The 13,826-nt window shown below is 50.4% G+C and overlaps 1 protein-coding gene across 1 annotated transcript in view; it reads left to right on the top strand.

The window, feature by feature from the left end:
- Positions 1-11,179, top strand: part of LOC140716417 (uncharacterized) — an 89,678-nt gene extending 78,499 nt beyond the window's left edge. The window contains exon 4 of the mRNA XM_073029128.1: positions 8,986-11,179. Within this exon, the coding sequence (XP_072885229.1) occupies positions 8,986-10,336 (1,351 nt within the window). The 3' untranslated portion in view covers positions 10,337-11,179. The remainder of the gene's footprint in view (positions 1-8,985) is intronic.
- Positions 11,180-13,826: the final 2,647 nt, after the last annotated feature.

Raw genomic sequence — 13,826 nt, 5'->3', positions numbered from 1 at the left:
TCCAAGGGCCACCATCGGATGTCAAATGCCGCCCCGGTCAGTGCCTCCTCTCTATGCGAATCGTCTCGCCGGCCAGCGTCTCCACCTCGGTGGCCATGCGTTATCAGTTCCCATGACAGCCTGACCATTCCATACAGGGGAAAGGCTGTCATCCAGAACCTTCCTGCCTCTGTGAAACACCTTTTACTGCACCGGCCCTCATGGGCAAGGTGCTCTTCCTGGCTATCAGGCGTCCATGGAGTGCCCACTTTCACAGCATTACTCAGCGTCGACACAGTCATCCCGGGCCCCTGCTCTCACTCGCCGAGCCTCTCCTGAACTCATCGTACCGCCTGCATCAACACTCCTTCCCCTTCCTTGTTGGCAGAGGAATTACTCTCAAAGTAGGGACCTTGGGATTAGACAAGTAGCGAAATACCAGCCCTTAAAACGCTCACTCCACCGGAGTTACTCAGACCCGAGTGCTTTAAGGCTATTCTCATCCCATGGGTGAGGTTGGGCCAAATGGGCTACTCCGTCCCGGATCCCCCCCAAAACAGAATGCCAAAGCCGGAGAGGCTGGAGAAGCTCCCCCAGTCCCGCTCTTCGGCATTAACGAGAATCGGTACCAGCAATGCCCCTCCTGCGGCTGGGGTTTGCGCCCTCACATACATAGCTGCAACAGTGTTGGTTTGGGTATTCCTATACCATCTGTAGGAATGTGCTGTTGAATCTCGTCACCATCGCCGCTGCCGTCAGCATCCACCGCCTCGCCATTGTATAGTGTAGGGAGACACACGCTCACTCCCTCCGGGTTAGCCGGCGGGTATTTCGACAGTCTGCTCCCCCCCCAGTGATGCCACATGCCGCGCATTCCCTGCTCCGCACGCCACAGTCCCTGTGGGCGCTGCAGCCAAACCGGATTCCGCCTCCCAGTCCACCTCTCCCATCTTTGAAAGGTCCGACACTGCCAACTTGAAAGGTGCACCCTGGGCCTTCGCTCCTGGGCGACGTCGTCCGACTGGATCTCCCGGGTGATCCCACGCGTGGATGACAAGTGCCGCGAACCTTGCAGCGTGCTTTCCCGGTCAGAATGCCGCACAGCACCGCCACGGGGCTCCGGAATGTGTGGCCGCCATTGTGAGCACATATCGTTCGTTGTTCCGTGGCAGGCAGAGGCCGGCAAAGTCTACAGGCCATGCCCGACCAACTCCGATTCATCCCGAGGGTCTCGCGGCCACCCTCTGGTGCTTGCAGCCGCCGTCCTGGCCGAATCAAAAGCCAGCACCACCCCTCGAGGGTCTGCTTGCGTTTTTGCTCTTTTCTCTTGTTTGGAAAACGTCGTGGCCATCACAATCTGCGCCGCTCCTTCGGCAGCGGGATAGTACATGGCATCTTCGGTATCCCGGGAGGAGTGGGCGCCTGCGACTGGGCAAGTTCCCAATAGGAGCGCCCCCACGCCTGTGCACCCGCCCAGTTCTGCCCGTGCCAGAGAGGCACCCGCGCCGCCATGCCGTTAGCCACTGCCCAGGATCCGGGAGGGGCAGGGTCGCAGCCGCCAACTCATTCAATTGGGTGGATTCTCCTCCTCCCCCCATCGCCCTTCTGAGTAACAACCCTCCCTGGCGCAGGGTGGAGAGCAGTGGGCTTACACCACCCCTCCGCCAAAGACTGGAGCCATCGTTAAGCCAGACTTCTGCTCCGCAGTCAAGCCGCGGTGGGGTTTACCCCGCTGTGTGGGGCGAGGAGCCGATGATGGGGCGCTCATCCGGGTATAGTGGCGGCTCGTGGAGACGGCTCACCCCATCAGGACCCTTCTCTGCCCTGTCCACAATTTACCACTTCCTCTCGACAATGGCAGGCGGCTGGGCACCGCTCTCCCCGTGGGTTACATCGTCAGACTTTACCTACTGCGTGATAAGCAGGTGTGACTGCGGCACGACTATGGTCATGCATTTTGGTGGAAGAAATGAACAGGCAGACTATTATTTAGATGGGGAGAGAATTCAAAATGCAGAGATGCAAAGGGACTTGGGAGTCCTTGAGCAAGTTACCCTCAAGGTTAACCTCCAGGTTGAGTCGGTGGTGAAGAAGGCGAATGCAATGTTGGCATTTATTTCTAGAGGTATAGAATATAAGAGCAGGGATGTGATGTTGGGGCTCTATACTCATGAAACCCCATTTCTAATATTCTGTGCTGTTTTGAGCACTTTGTTTTGGAAAGGATGTACTGACATTGGAGAGGGTTCTGATTCCGGGAATGAAAGGGTTACCGTACGAGGAATGTCTGGCAGCTCTTGGGCTGTATTCCCTGCAGTTCAGGAGAATGAGGGGGCATCTCGTAGAAACATTCTGAATGTTAAAAGGACTGAACAGATTAGATACGGCAAAGTGATTTCCCGTGGTAGGGGATTCTAGGACAAGAGGGCATGAATTCAGAACTGAAGGACGTCCAATTAGAACAGAGACGCGGAGAAGTTACTTTAGTCAGAGGGTGGTAAATCTGTGGAGTTTGTTGCCACGAGCGGCTGTGGAGGCCAAGTCATTGGGTGTATTTAAGGCAGAGATAGATAGGTTCTTGATTAGCCGGGGCATCAGAGGGCATGGGGGAGAAGGCAGGGGAGTGGGGATGACTGGAAAAATTGGATCAGCACATGATTGAATGGTGGAGCAGACTCGATGGGCTGAATGGCCTCCTGTGTCTTATGGACTCAAAGAGTCAAATAGCAGGCCAAAAGCTGCCTCTCGAAGAGGGTGCACTGGGTTGCCGCCTCAGAAAGGGGTTTTGTCCATAACCCCAAGGGAACGTGACACCACTTCATCACCTGCCACAGGCTCCACTTAGCTATCCTGGGGTGGGGGTGGGGGGTAGCCGAAACCTGCAGCTCCAGCAGCCCCCCCCCCCCACTCTGTCTAGGGGCCAAGGAGGGGGCCCTGCTCTACTGGCTGCTTGGCGCTTTCAAAGGCCGCCTGCTGCTCGGGACCCCGTTGGAAGACCGTGTTTTCCCGGGAGACCTGACGTTGCAGCGCTGTCAGCTGTGGATGCGCTGACGCCAATACCCCAGGAGCTCCACAAACCCTCGCTCGTCTGCAGGGATCTACCCCCATGCACGGCTAGAAGGTCACCACCAAGATTCTCATGTCCTGGTCCCGATGGCCTCCTGGGCAGGGTCGTGAGCCCCCTATATTGTAGCCATGTGCAATCTCACTATTGTCTCGTACAGAAGTAACATGCCTTCCAAATCCTGCTATTCACTGTCCCAACGGATGAAGGAAAACGTCTTCTTCACCACTCTCTCTCATGGTGTCTCCAATTCCACAGGATCATGTACTTCCGTCTCTGCTTTACAATGCTCCCGGGGACCCTGCCATTCACATGCATGGCCAATCATCGTTCAACTTCCCAGAATATACGATTTCACCTGTTTCTGAGTGAACTTCCATTTGCCATTCCTGTGCCGACTTTCCCCAGTTCATTCAGATCACCAGAGACTACCTTTTCATCCGGAGAGTACACCGCCAGTTGTGGTACCCCCTGAGGCGCAGTAATCATGAAACCAGCTCTATCATCCATATGCATGACAACCGTCAGGGGGCCCCGGCACTGATTCGTGACGAGGCAAATCCGATGGCGGCGTTCATTTCAAGAGACGCAAGGACGTAACGCTGTAGAAAGCACTGGCGAGGCCTCACTTGGAGAAAGGGTTTTGAACACACCGAGTTTAAAACAGATTCAAAAATTCTTGACATAGATCCACCTGCACACCAACAAGAAACAACCCAGTAGTGCCCAGGAATGGTTAAAACTGGAAGTGAAGAACAGCGGTAATAACAGCCGAATCTTTGTCGTCAGCTGCAAAGCAAACAGAGTTGTACAAGATGATAAGAGGCATAGATCAAAAGGACAAGCAGAGACTTTGCCCAAGGACATCATTTTAATGTGTTTTCTGGAAAGTATAGGGGGATTACAAAGGACATTTCTTTACACTGACGGAGGTGGGTGCTGGAACGCCCTACCAAAGGAGATGGTGGAGGCAGATTCATTAGGGTGATTTAAGAAACTCTTAGATAGGGGCCCCTGGTGGTAGAGGGCTAAGCAGGAGGAAAGGGTTAGACTTTAGTAGGTTAGAACATTGCACAACATTGTGGATCAGAGGGCGTGCATTGTACTGTAATATTGTATGTTCTGTGTTCATGCAGATAGGATTGGTGTGGAGAGCTATGATTGGGTTGAGTTAGTCTCCGATCTTGGCGATTTCGTCGCAAACGTTTCGTCACCATACGATGAACCATCATCGGTTACTAGGGAGGCTGGTACCCAAGATGGAGCTGATTAATTTTAACACTTTCTGGAGTTTCTTTTGATCTCTTGTAGTAGCACACCCCCCCCCCCCCAACCATACTAGACAGTGATTCAGACTGTCAGAATGTTCTCCACACTACATCTATAGAAGTTTTTGAATGTTTTAGGTGACAAACCAAATCTTCTCAAATTCATAATGAAGTATAGCTGCTTTATAGCTGCATCAGTATGTTGGGTCAAGGTTAGATCCTCAGAGATCTTGACATCCAGGAACTTGAAATTGCTCACTCTCTCCACTTCTGATCCCTCCATGAGGATTGGTTTGTGTTCCCTCATCCTGCCCTTCCTGAAGTCCTCAATCAGCTCTTTTGTCTTAATGACATTGAGTGCAAGTTTGTTGCTGTGATACCACTCCACTAGTTGGTATATCTCGCTCCTGTACGCCCTCTCATCTCCATATGAGATACTACTAACAGTGGCTGTAATATCAGCAAATTTATAGATGGTATTTGAGCTATACCGAGCCACACAGTCATGGGTGCAGAGGGAGTAGAGCAGTGGGCTAAGAACATAAGAAATTGTGGACTGTATTTTCTACAGACTGTTTAAAAAACCTTTTTGTGTGTGCGTGTGTCTATATATATATATATACCTTATATCTTCTGGAAGAACTCAGCAGGTTTCAATATCCATAATTTATTTTCTGTAAGATGCTGCTGATTTGGTTGAGTTGTTCCAGCATACTGTTTCTTGATTTTTATGCATAGGTTGAATCTGCGTTTCCTTTATTATAACGGTCATTCGTTCAACCAGTAATTTCGGCGATCTGAGGCCGGGAACAAGGCATTGTGAAAACATTTTAAAGAATTTCCGCTCATGGCGGCAGTGTTGGACCAGAATTCGCAGCGAACCAGAAAGCACCCCACCAGCCGGTGGGGAAAGCCGCCCGCGCATGCGCACACGGCGGCGGCGGTGGCTTTTCCTACGGCCGGACCTGCTGTGCGGAGGCTTCCGGGAGCTCGGCGGCAGGTAGGGCCGAAGCTTGGGGTCTTTGGCTGGGCGGAGGGTCGGTGTGATTTCCAGGAATTTGCGGTCTTCATATTGGGTCAGCCCCCGGCCCCCTGATTCTGCCTGCTCTCCGAATGCAGAGTCTGGGGATAAAACCAGAGAACTGGGATATTCCGTCCTCCAAGTCTGCTCCGCCATTCCATCATGTCTAATTTATTATCCCTCTCAACCCCATTCTCCAATTAACCTTTTATGCCCTAACTAACCAGGAGCCTATCAACTTCCGCCCAGTGACTTCCCTCCACGGCCGTCCATGGCGATAAATTTCACTCATTCACCACTAAAGGCTTAAGAAATTCCTCCTCTTCGCTATTCTAAATGGACGTCCCTCAATTCTAAGGCTGAGCCCTCTGGTCGTAGATTCCCCCACTACAGGAAACATCCTCTCTGCATCCACTCTACCTGGGCATTTCAATATTCCATAGCTTTTTGACCCACCACGTTCTTCTAAACTCCAGCAAGTACTGGCCCAGAGTCAACAAACCCTGCTCATCTGTTAATCCTTTCACTCCCGAAATCATTCTCGTGAACCTCCTCTGGATCCTCTCCAATACAAGCACATTTTTTCCTTAAATAAGGGACCCAAAATCGCTCACGATTTTCCAAAGGCTTATAAAGCCTCAGCCTCATTTCCCTGCTCTTGTATTCTAGTCCTCAAGAAATGGATGCTAACGTGGCATTTGCCTTCCTTAAACCAACGACTTAACCTGCAAGTTAACCTTTAAGGAATCTCGCACAAGGACTCCCAACTCCCTTTGCAACTCTGCCTTATGAATTTCCTCCATCTTAAGAAAATGGTCTATGCCTTTATTCCTTCTACCAACGTTCATGTCCGTACACTTCCCTACTCTGTATTGCTTCTGCCAATCTGTCTGAATCCTTCTGCATTCTCCCTGCTTCCTCAACAATTCCTCCACCTTTCTTTCTACCTTAAAGCTTGGCAACACAGCCATCAAATTTGGCACTCAAATCATTGACATACAACATGGAAAGAAGCGGGCCCCCTATGGAACACCGTTAGTCACTGGCAGCCAACAAGAAAACCCTTTATTCCAGGGATGTCCAACCTTATTTATGCCATGGACAATATGGTCAAGCAAGGTGTCCATGGACCCCAGGTTGGGAACCCTACTTTATTCCCACTTTTGCCTCCTGCCAGTTAGCTAATCTTCTATCCATGCTAGTATGTTAACCAGTAGTACCGTGGGCTGCTCTCCTGTTATGCAACCTTATGCATGGCCCTTTGTCAAAGGCCTTTCTGAAAATCCAAATAAACAACATCCACTGATTCTTCTCTGTCGGTCTAGTCTGTTATTTGTCAGGCAGCATTTTCTTTAAGGAAACCGTGCTGACTTGGACCTGTTTTACTGTGTCTCCAAATACCCCGAAGCCCCATCCTTAATCCTGAACTCCACCTTCTTCCCATCCACTGAGTGATCTGAAACCATTCCAGAACTAGTGACTTCTGAACGATCATCACTAATGCTTCCACAATCTCTTCAGCCACCTCTTTCAGAACCCTACTCTGTATTCCTTCCGGGGTGTAGTTGATCTGCCTTTTCCTTAGTAACAGCAACTACGCTCACTTCTTCCCCCTGATACTCTTCAATTCCTGGCACACTGCTAGTGTGAAGACTGACACAAAATACGTATTAAGTTTGTCTGCCTCTCCCGCTTGATTTTCCAGTGGTCCGATATCCACGCTCACCTCTCTTCTGTTAGTTTTAAAAGCTTCCCAATCCTCAACTTACCATTAATTTTTTTGCAATATTATATGCCCTCTCTTTTGCTTTTATGCTGTCTTTGACTTCCCATGTCAGCCACCGGTGCCTTATCCTCACATTAGAATACTACTTTATCTTTGGGATGTATCTATCCTGCGTCTTCTGAATTGCCCCCAGAAACTCCAGCCATTGCTGTTCTGCCGTCATCCCTGCTAGTGTTCCCTTCCAATCAACCTTGGCCAGCTCCTCTCTCACGCCTCTGTAATTCCCTTTACTCCACTTTAATATTGATACATCTGACCTCAGCTCTTCCCTCTCCAACTGCAGAGTGAATTCTATCATGTTATGATCGCTGCCTCCTTAAGCTCCCTAATCAAATCTGGTTGATTACACAATACCCAATCCAGAATTGCCTTTCCCCTAGTGGGCTCAACCCCAAGCTGCTGTAAAAAGCCATCTTGTAGGCATTCTACAAATCCCCTCTCTTGGGATCGAGCACCAACCTGATTTGCCCAATATACCTGCAAATTGAAACCCCCCACGACTATCATATGTCTTTTATTAATCTCCCGTTGTAATTAATATCCCACATCCTGGCTACTAACTGGAGGCCTGTATGTAATTCTTTTTACCCTGGCAGTTTCTTAACTCTACCCACGAGGATTTTACATCTTCCTATCCTGTATCCCCTCTTTCTCAGGATAGGCTTCGGTTATTAGCAACTCAAAATGCTGGAACTCTTCAGTAGGATAAGCGCAATTCGCGGAAAGAGAAACCAAATGGACGTTTCAGGCTGGAACTGGGACAATGTGAAAATGAGTTGGTTTTAATTTGCTGTGAGCATGGGGGAGTCATGATTAGGATACAGTTGTGGGATGCAAGCATTACTGTGGATATAAACTGTTTAATGAGGCATATTATTTTATAGATTATATGCCTCATTATTAGAAAAACAGGGACCTATGGGTAACCCTAGGTAAGTTCTAAAGTCAGGATTTGCATGGCACGGCTTTGTGGGCCGAAAGGCCTGTATTGTGCTGTAGGCTTTCTACGCTTCTATAGTTTTTTGAGAAATGTGCCGTTTCCAACTTTGCAAAAGTCGTTTGGGACTGCAGGTTGGGCTTGATCTTTCTGCTCAAATTTCAAGAGTTCATTCCAAAACATGATGTTCAAATTGATGTTAAGACTCCTGCAACTGGGACAATACTCACAAAAGAAGCTTAAAATTCTCTTTCCTGGAGTTTTTATCCTACTGAGTTTTCTAACTTCCATTTACAGAGTCCAGAACGAGCAGAGGATCTGTGCGTGGGGAATCTCAGAGTGAACATCAGTCACGTCAGATCTGCGGTGTCATTTCACCACAGGAGATGGTTGTCTGTTTAATTTCTGAGAGGAGGTTACAAACCCCAATAAGAGGGTGAGATTTACACTCCTAAATGATTGGCCATAGCCAGAAACGATAGCACACCAACTGAAGCAAGGAGAAATCAAACATGTTGGGTGGGGAAAGCTTTTGATGCATCAACCTGGTAAGAAATGTTGAAAATTATCTTCGCGTATCTCGAGGACTAAGCAACTATTTTCCTGATCAAAGCAAGATAACACTTGTCATTCCCCGGAAAAGAGACAGTTTTCCCAATAGCAACTGGAAATTCCGCATCCGTTTTGTGGATGGAATGAAATTCTCTGTTTAACTGTCCCGTTGAGACTCACGTTGTTTTGAACGTTGGCGGCCCGGAGACACGATATTCAGCTGCTCCCAGCGTGGGGAGACTTCGCCATGTCATCTCACGTGGTGGCAATCCAGCAAGTTCACACCGGGGAGAGGCCGTTCACCTGCTCTGAGTGCGGGAAGGGGTTCACTCACTCATCCAAGCTGAAGAGACACCAGCAGGTTCACGCCAAGGAGAGGCCGTTCACCTGCCCAGAATGTGGGCAGGGGTTTGCCCGTTCGTCCGAGCTGCTGGTACACCGGCGAACTCACACAGGGGGGAGTGTGTTCACCTGCTCCGAGTGCGGGAAGGGGTTCACTCACTTATCTAAGTTGAAGAGACACCAGCAAATTCACGCCAAGGACAGGCCGTTCACTTGCTTAAAATGCGGGAAGGGATTCGTCCAGTCTTCCAACCTACTGGCGCACCAGAGAGTTCACAGTGGGGAGAAGCCCTTCACCTGTGCTGAATGCGGGAAGGGCTTCACTTATTCATCCAAGCTGATGAGGCACCAGCAATTTCACAGCAAGGAGAGGCCGTTCACCTGCTCCGAGTGCGGGAAGGGATTTATTCGGTCGTCTGAGCTGCTAAACCACCAGAGAGTTCACAGTGGGGAGAAGCCTTTCACCTGCTCCGAGTGTGGGAAGGGCTTCAATTACTCATTCAAGTTGATGAGACACCGGCAGGTTCATAGCAAGGAGAGGCTGTTCACTTGCTTGGAGTGCGGTAAGGGATTTATTCGGTCGTCTGACCTCCTGCTGCACCAGCGAGTTCACACGGGGGAGAAGCCGTTCACTTGTTCCGAGTGTGGGAAGCGGTTCACGCGGTCGTACAGCCTGACGAGACACCGGCAAGTTCACACTGGGGAGAGACCTTTCATTTGCTTAGAGTGTGGGAAGGGATTCACAGAGTCATCTCAGTTGCTGGTACACCAGGTGTCTCACACCGGAGAGAGGGCCTTCACCTGCCTGGAGTGCGGGAAGAGGTTCGTTCACTCGTCCCACTTGCTGACGCACCAGCGGATTCACACTGGGGAGAGGCCGTTCACCTGCCCGGTGTGCGGGAAGGGCTTCACTTGGTCGTCGCACCTGCAGATACACCAGCGAGTTCACACCGGGGAGAGGCCGTTCACTTGCCTGGAGTGTGGGAAGGGGTTCATCCACTCATCCCACCTGCTGACCCATCAGAGAGTTCACACTGGAGAGAGGCCTTACACCTGTGCTGAGTGTGGGAAGGGGTTCACACAGTCCTCGTACCTAGTCAATCATCAGCGTGTTCACACTGGAGAGAGGCCGTTCACTTGCTCCGAGTGTGGGAAGGGGTTTAAGCAGCTCTCCAATTTGCTGACGCATCAGATAGTTCACACCGGAGAGAAGCTGTTCGCCTGCTCCGAATGCGGGAAGGAATTCACTCGATCGGCCTACCTTGTGACGCACCAGCGAGTTCACACCGGGGAGAGGCCGTTCACCTGCTCCGAGTGTGGGAAGAGATTCATTCAGTCATCCCACCTGCTGAAGCATCAGCGAGTTCATCTGGGGGGAAAAGCTTAAACACTTCGAAAACACTGAACATTTACCCGGGATAGCTTCTGAAAGGAAGGGAACGTCACAAGGGACTGCTGGTATCGGATTCTGTGGCTATTAGTCTTGTTCCTGGTACCTAGGATTGAACCACGGCCATCAGGCACAGCCGTAGTTTCTTTCTTCAGTTGTCAGCAACTCGTAAAACTGTAAACTTGTGAAATTCTGCAGATGCTGGAAATCCAAATCAGCACACACAAGATGCCGGAGGAACTCAGCAGGTCAGGCAGCATCTCTGGAAGTGGATAAACAGTCAACGCTTCAGGCTGAGACCCTTCTTCGGGAAAGGATAGGAAGGGAGAAGGTGCCAGAATAAAAAAGACGTTGGGAAGGGAGGGAGGACGGGCTGGAAGGTGATGGGTGAAGCCAGGTGGTAGGAAAGGGGAAAGGGCTGAGAAGAAGGAATCAGAGTGAGGAGAGTGGACCGTAGGAGGAAGGGAAGGTGGAGGGGACTAGAGGGAGGTGAGAGGCCACAATGGCAAATAGAAGAGGGGAACGCGAGGGGGAAGGGAAAAAGAGAAATCGATATTGGCACCACCAACCCGGATGGAATACAAGGTGCTGTTGCACCCTGAGGATGGTCTCCTAGCACAAGCAGAGGCCGTGTCGAATGGGAATGTTTGACCACTGGGGAAGCTCCACTTGTGGCAGACGGAGCAGAGGTCCTCGACAAAGTGGTCCCCCAAATTACGACGGGTCTCAGGATATGGATGTTCACTGGTGAAGTGTCACCTCACCTGGAAAGTCTGATTGGAGCCCTGAATGAAGATGGGGGAGGAGGTGAATGGGCAGGTGTAGCATTCTGGTTGCTTGTAGGGGTAAGTGCCGGGAGGGGGATTGTGGGGGGGGGGGGGTGTGGACAAGGGAGTAACAGAGGGAGTGATCCCTGGGGAAAGCAGGGAGGGGGAAAATAAAGATATGTTTGGTGATAGGATCCCTATGGAGGTGGATGTTAACTAGCCTGGAATTTAATATTCTGGATCTGTCAGAAATAAATCAATTCAGTGTTATACTCTCAGTCTCAGGTTCTTAATGTACTGCAGATGTACAGGAGAAAGAGAACAACATTCATACGGTTGCTTAGTACCAAAATGCTATTAAGTTGCTGATAAACAACCTTTTCAAAGGTTTTAGTTAAGCATGGTCAGTTTGATTATGGGCCTGGAGTTATTAATTACTGAGGCATCTAGGTCGTTCTTTAGTAAAAGAGGCTCAATATCTGCCGCTTTCGGGCTTTTTGGGAAGCAACCTGATAGAAGAGAAGTTGTGACTATTTGCAGAGTGTCTGGCGCTATGCAACGAAGAACATTTTTAAAAGAAGGTTGCAGGTAACGTGCCAAGGGAACTGGAGGAGCATTTGGGCTATAGCACAATTTTTACCAAAGTTTTACAGTCAACAGGTTTGGATTGTGTCATCTTAACTAAATCAGTTCTCGGGGTTGACTTCTGACCTGATGCCAGAGACACTGACGGGATGTCCAATCTTCTGAATTTTGGCAGTGAAAAAGATCGCAAGGTCACTCCATGACTTTCTAAGTAGAAGTTGGTGCTAGTGGTACTGGAGGACGTGTGAGCCTACCAACTGTAGCGAATATGCATTGTTTATGATATTGAGAAGAAGGGGTGACATGACAGACTAGTCACCACACAAATGTCAGGATGAGTCGAGCGCTGACCCAGGGGAATGATGGAGGTTTGAAAGGGCAGTGATGAGGGTTTCAGAGAGATTTCCCAGGGACTGATGCTGGGAGCCGTCAGATCCGGAGGGTTGGTGGTGTGGGGCAGTGGGAGGGGTACGGGCAGAGAGTGGAACACGGAAATGATCGGGGAAGGGGTGGTTGCGAAGAACTGCTGGGAGTTTGTTGGTGGAGAGGGACAGAGGGAGAAGCAGGTCGTGAACTGGGGGAGAGAGAAAAGAGAGCAGTGATACAGGCTGAGATTACTAAGGATGAAACCCCAGGTTTATCAGCTCTGTCCCCACCTGCACAACTCGTCTTCTCCCCCTCTGTCATATTTGTTTCCACCACCACCCCCATTCTGGGCCCCCACCACTCTGTAAATAACAGTCCTCACACCTCTGCTTTGAACTTGACCCATTACACCTTAAATGTACGTCCTCTACCATTAGACAATTTGACCCTGGAACAGAGCTACTGGCTGTCTCGTCTGTCTATGTAAAACAGTCTTTCGAAGTTCCATTGGGTCTCCTGTCAGCCTCCACACTGTCCTCTGCAGACCTATCTTTCCTGTGCAGCGTAGACTGACTGGGAGGCTGGTGCCAATGTGGGCCGTTTCTGATCTCGCAGAGCTCTGCACTGTGGTCAGCGTTAGGGTCTCTGGTCAGTAGCCACTGGGACTGGTCACTTAATTTACCTGGGGAAAGTGAACCAGTTGGGCTTCACTGTGATCCACTGATAGTTAATTTTCCAGACTTCGCAACCTTCCTTTCGTTCCTTCCGTCCTGCCCCCCTCTTCCGGCTCTAAATATATTTAACTGCATCTCAGCAAGGAAAGGAATTTCAAACCAAACGACGTGTCAAGGTTCTGAGTGTGGACAAGGCCTTGACTGAGCACCTAGGCAGCTGAGACACCGGGACAGTCACACCAGGGAGAAACAGTGGTAATAGGGGGCTGTGGGAAGGGATAAGATTACCCATGCCTTCTGGAAATTCATTACCGCAGTCACACCGGGGAGAGGCAGTTTACCTGCCCTGTGTGAGGGGAAGGAGGCCCTCATTCCTCCAGCTTGAGGATGCGTCAGTATGTTAACACCGTGCAGAGGTCGTACGTCTGCCCAACGTGTGGGAAATAATCTCTCGGGCAGCCAGCTTGAGGTACCATGAGCGAGCCCACTCTGGGGGAGAGGCTGTTTGTCTGCTCGGTGTGTGGGAAGGGATGCAGTCACACACCGAGCTTGAAGGAGCACAGCTACATCCACACCAGGGAGAAGCCGTTCATCTGTCCCGCCTGTGGGTAAGGATTCTCTCTTCATCCACCTTGAAGCAAAAGAGCGTTCACTCTGGGGAGAAGCCGTGTGTCTGCTCGGTGTGTGGGAAGGGATGCAGTCACACACCGAGCTTGAAGGAGCACAGCTACATCCACACCGGGGAGAAGCCGTTCATCTGTCCCGCCTGTGGGTAAGGATTCTCTCTTCAACCACCTTGAAGCAAAAGAGCGTTCACTCTGGGGAGAAGCCGTGTGTCTGCTCGGTGTGTGGAGAGGGATTCACCAGATCTAATAAACTAATGACACACCAGCGAGTTCACTGCAAGGAGGGGGTCTTCCCCTGTAGATAGGGGAAAGGATTCTGTGGGTCAGACATCATAACACCAAGAAACCATTTACCCACACCAAGTGCGGGTAGGATTCACTCAGTCAGCTGCTCTGTGGAATCACCAGTGTGTCCCCAGGTCACTGCAGGAGCTGGATCCCCTGTTGCTCCTGATCATTATATCTATGG

This window comes from Hemitrygon akajei, chromosome 25 (assembly GCF_048418815.1).
Source record: "Hemitrygon akajei chromosome 25, sHemAka1.3, whole genome shotgun sequence".
Taxonomy (NCBI): Eukaryota; Metazoa; Chordata; class Chondrichthyes; order Myliobatiformes; family Dasyatidae; genus Hemitrygon; species Hemitrygon akajei.
The sequence above is the reverse complement of the archived record's forward strand: the minus strand, read 5'-3'. Positions and strand labels throughout refer to the sequence as shown.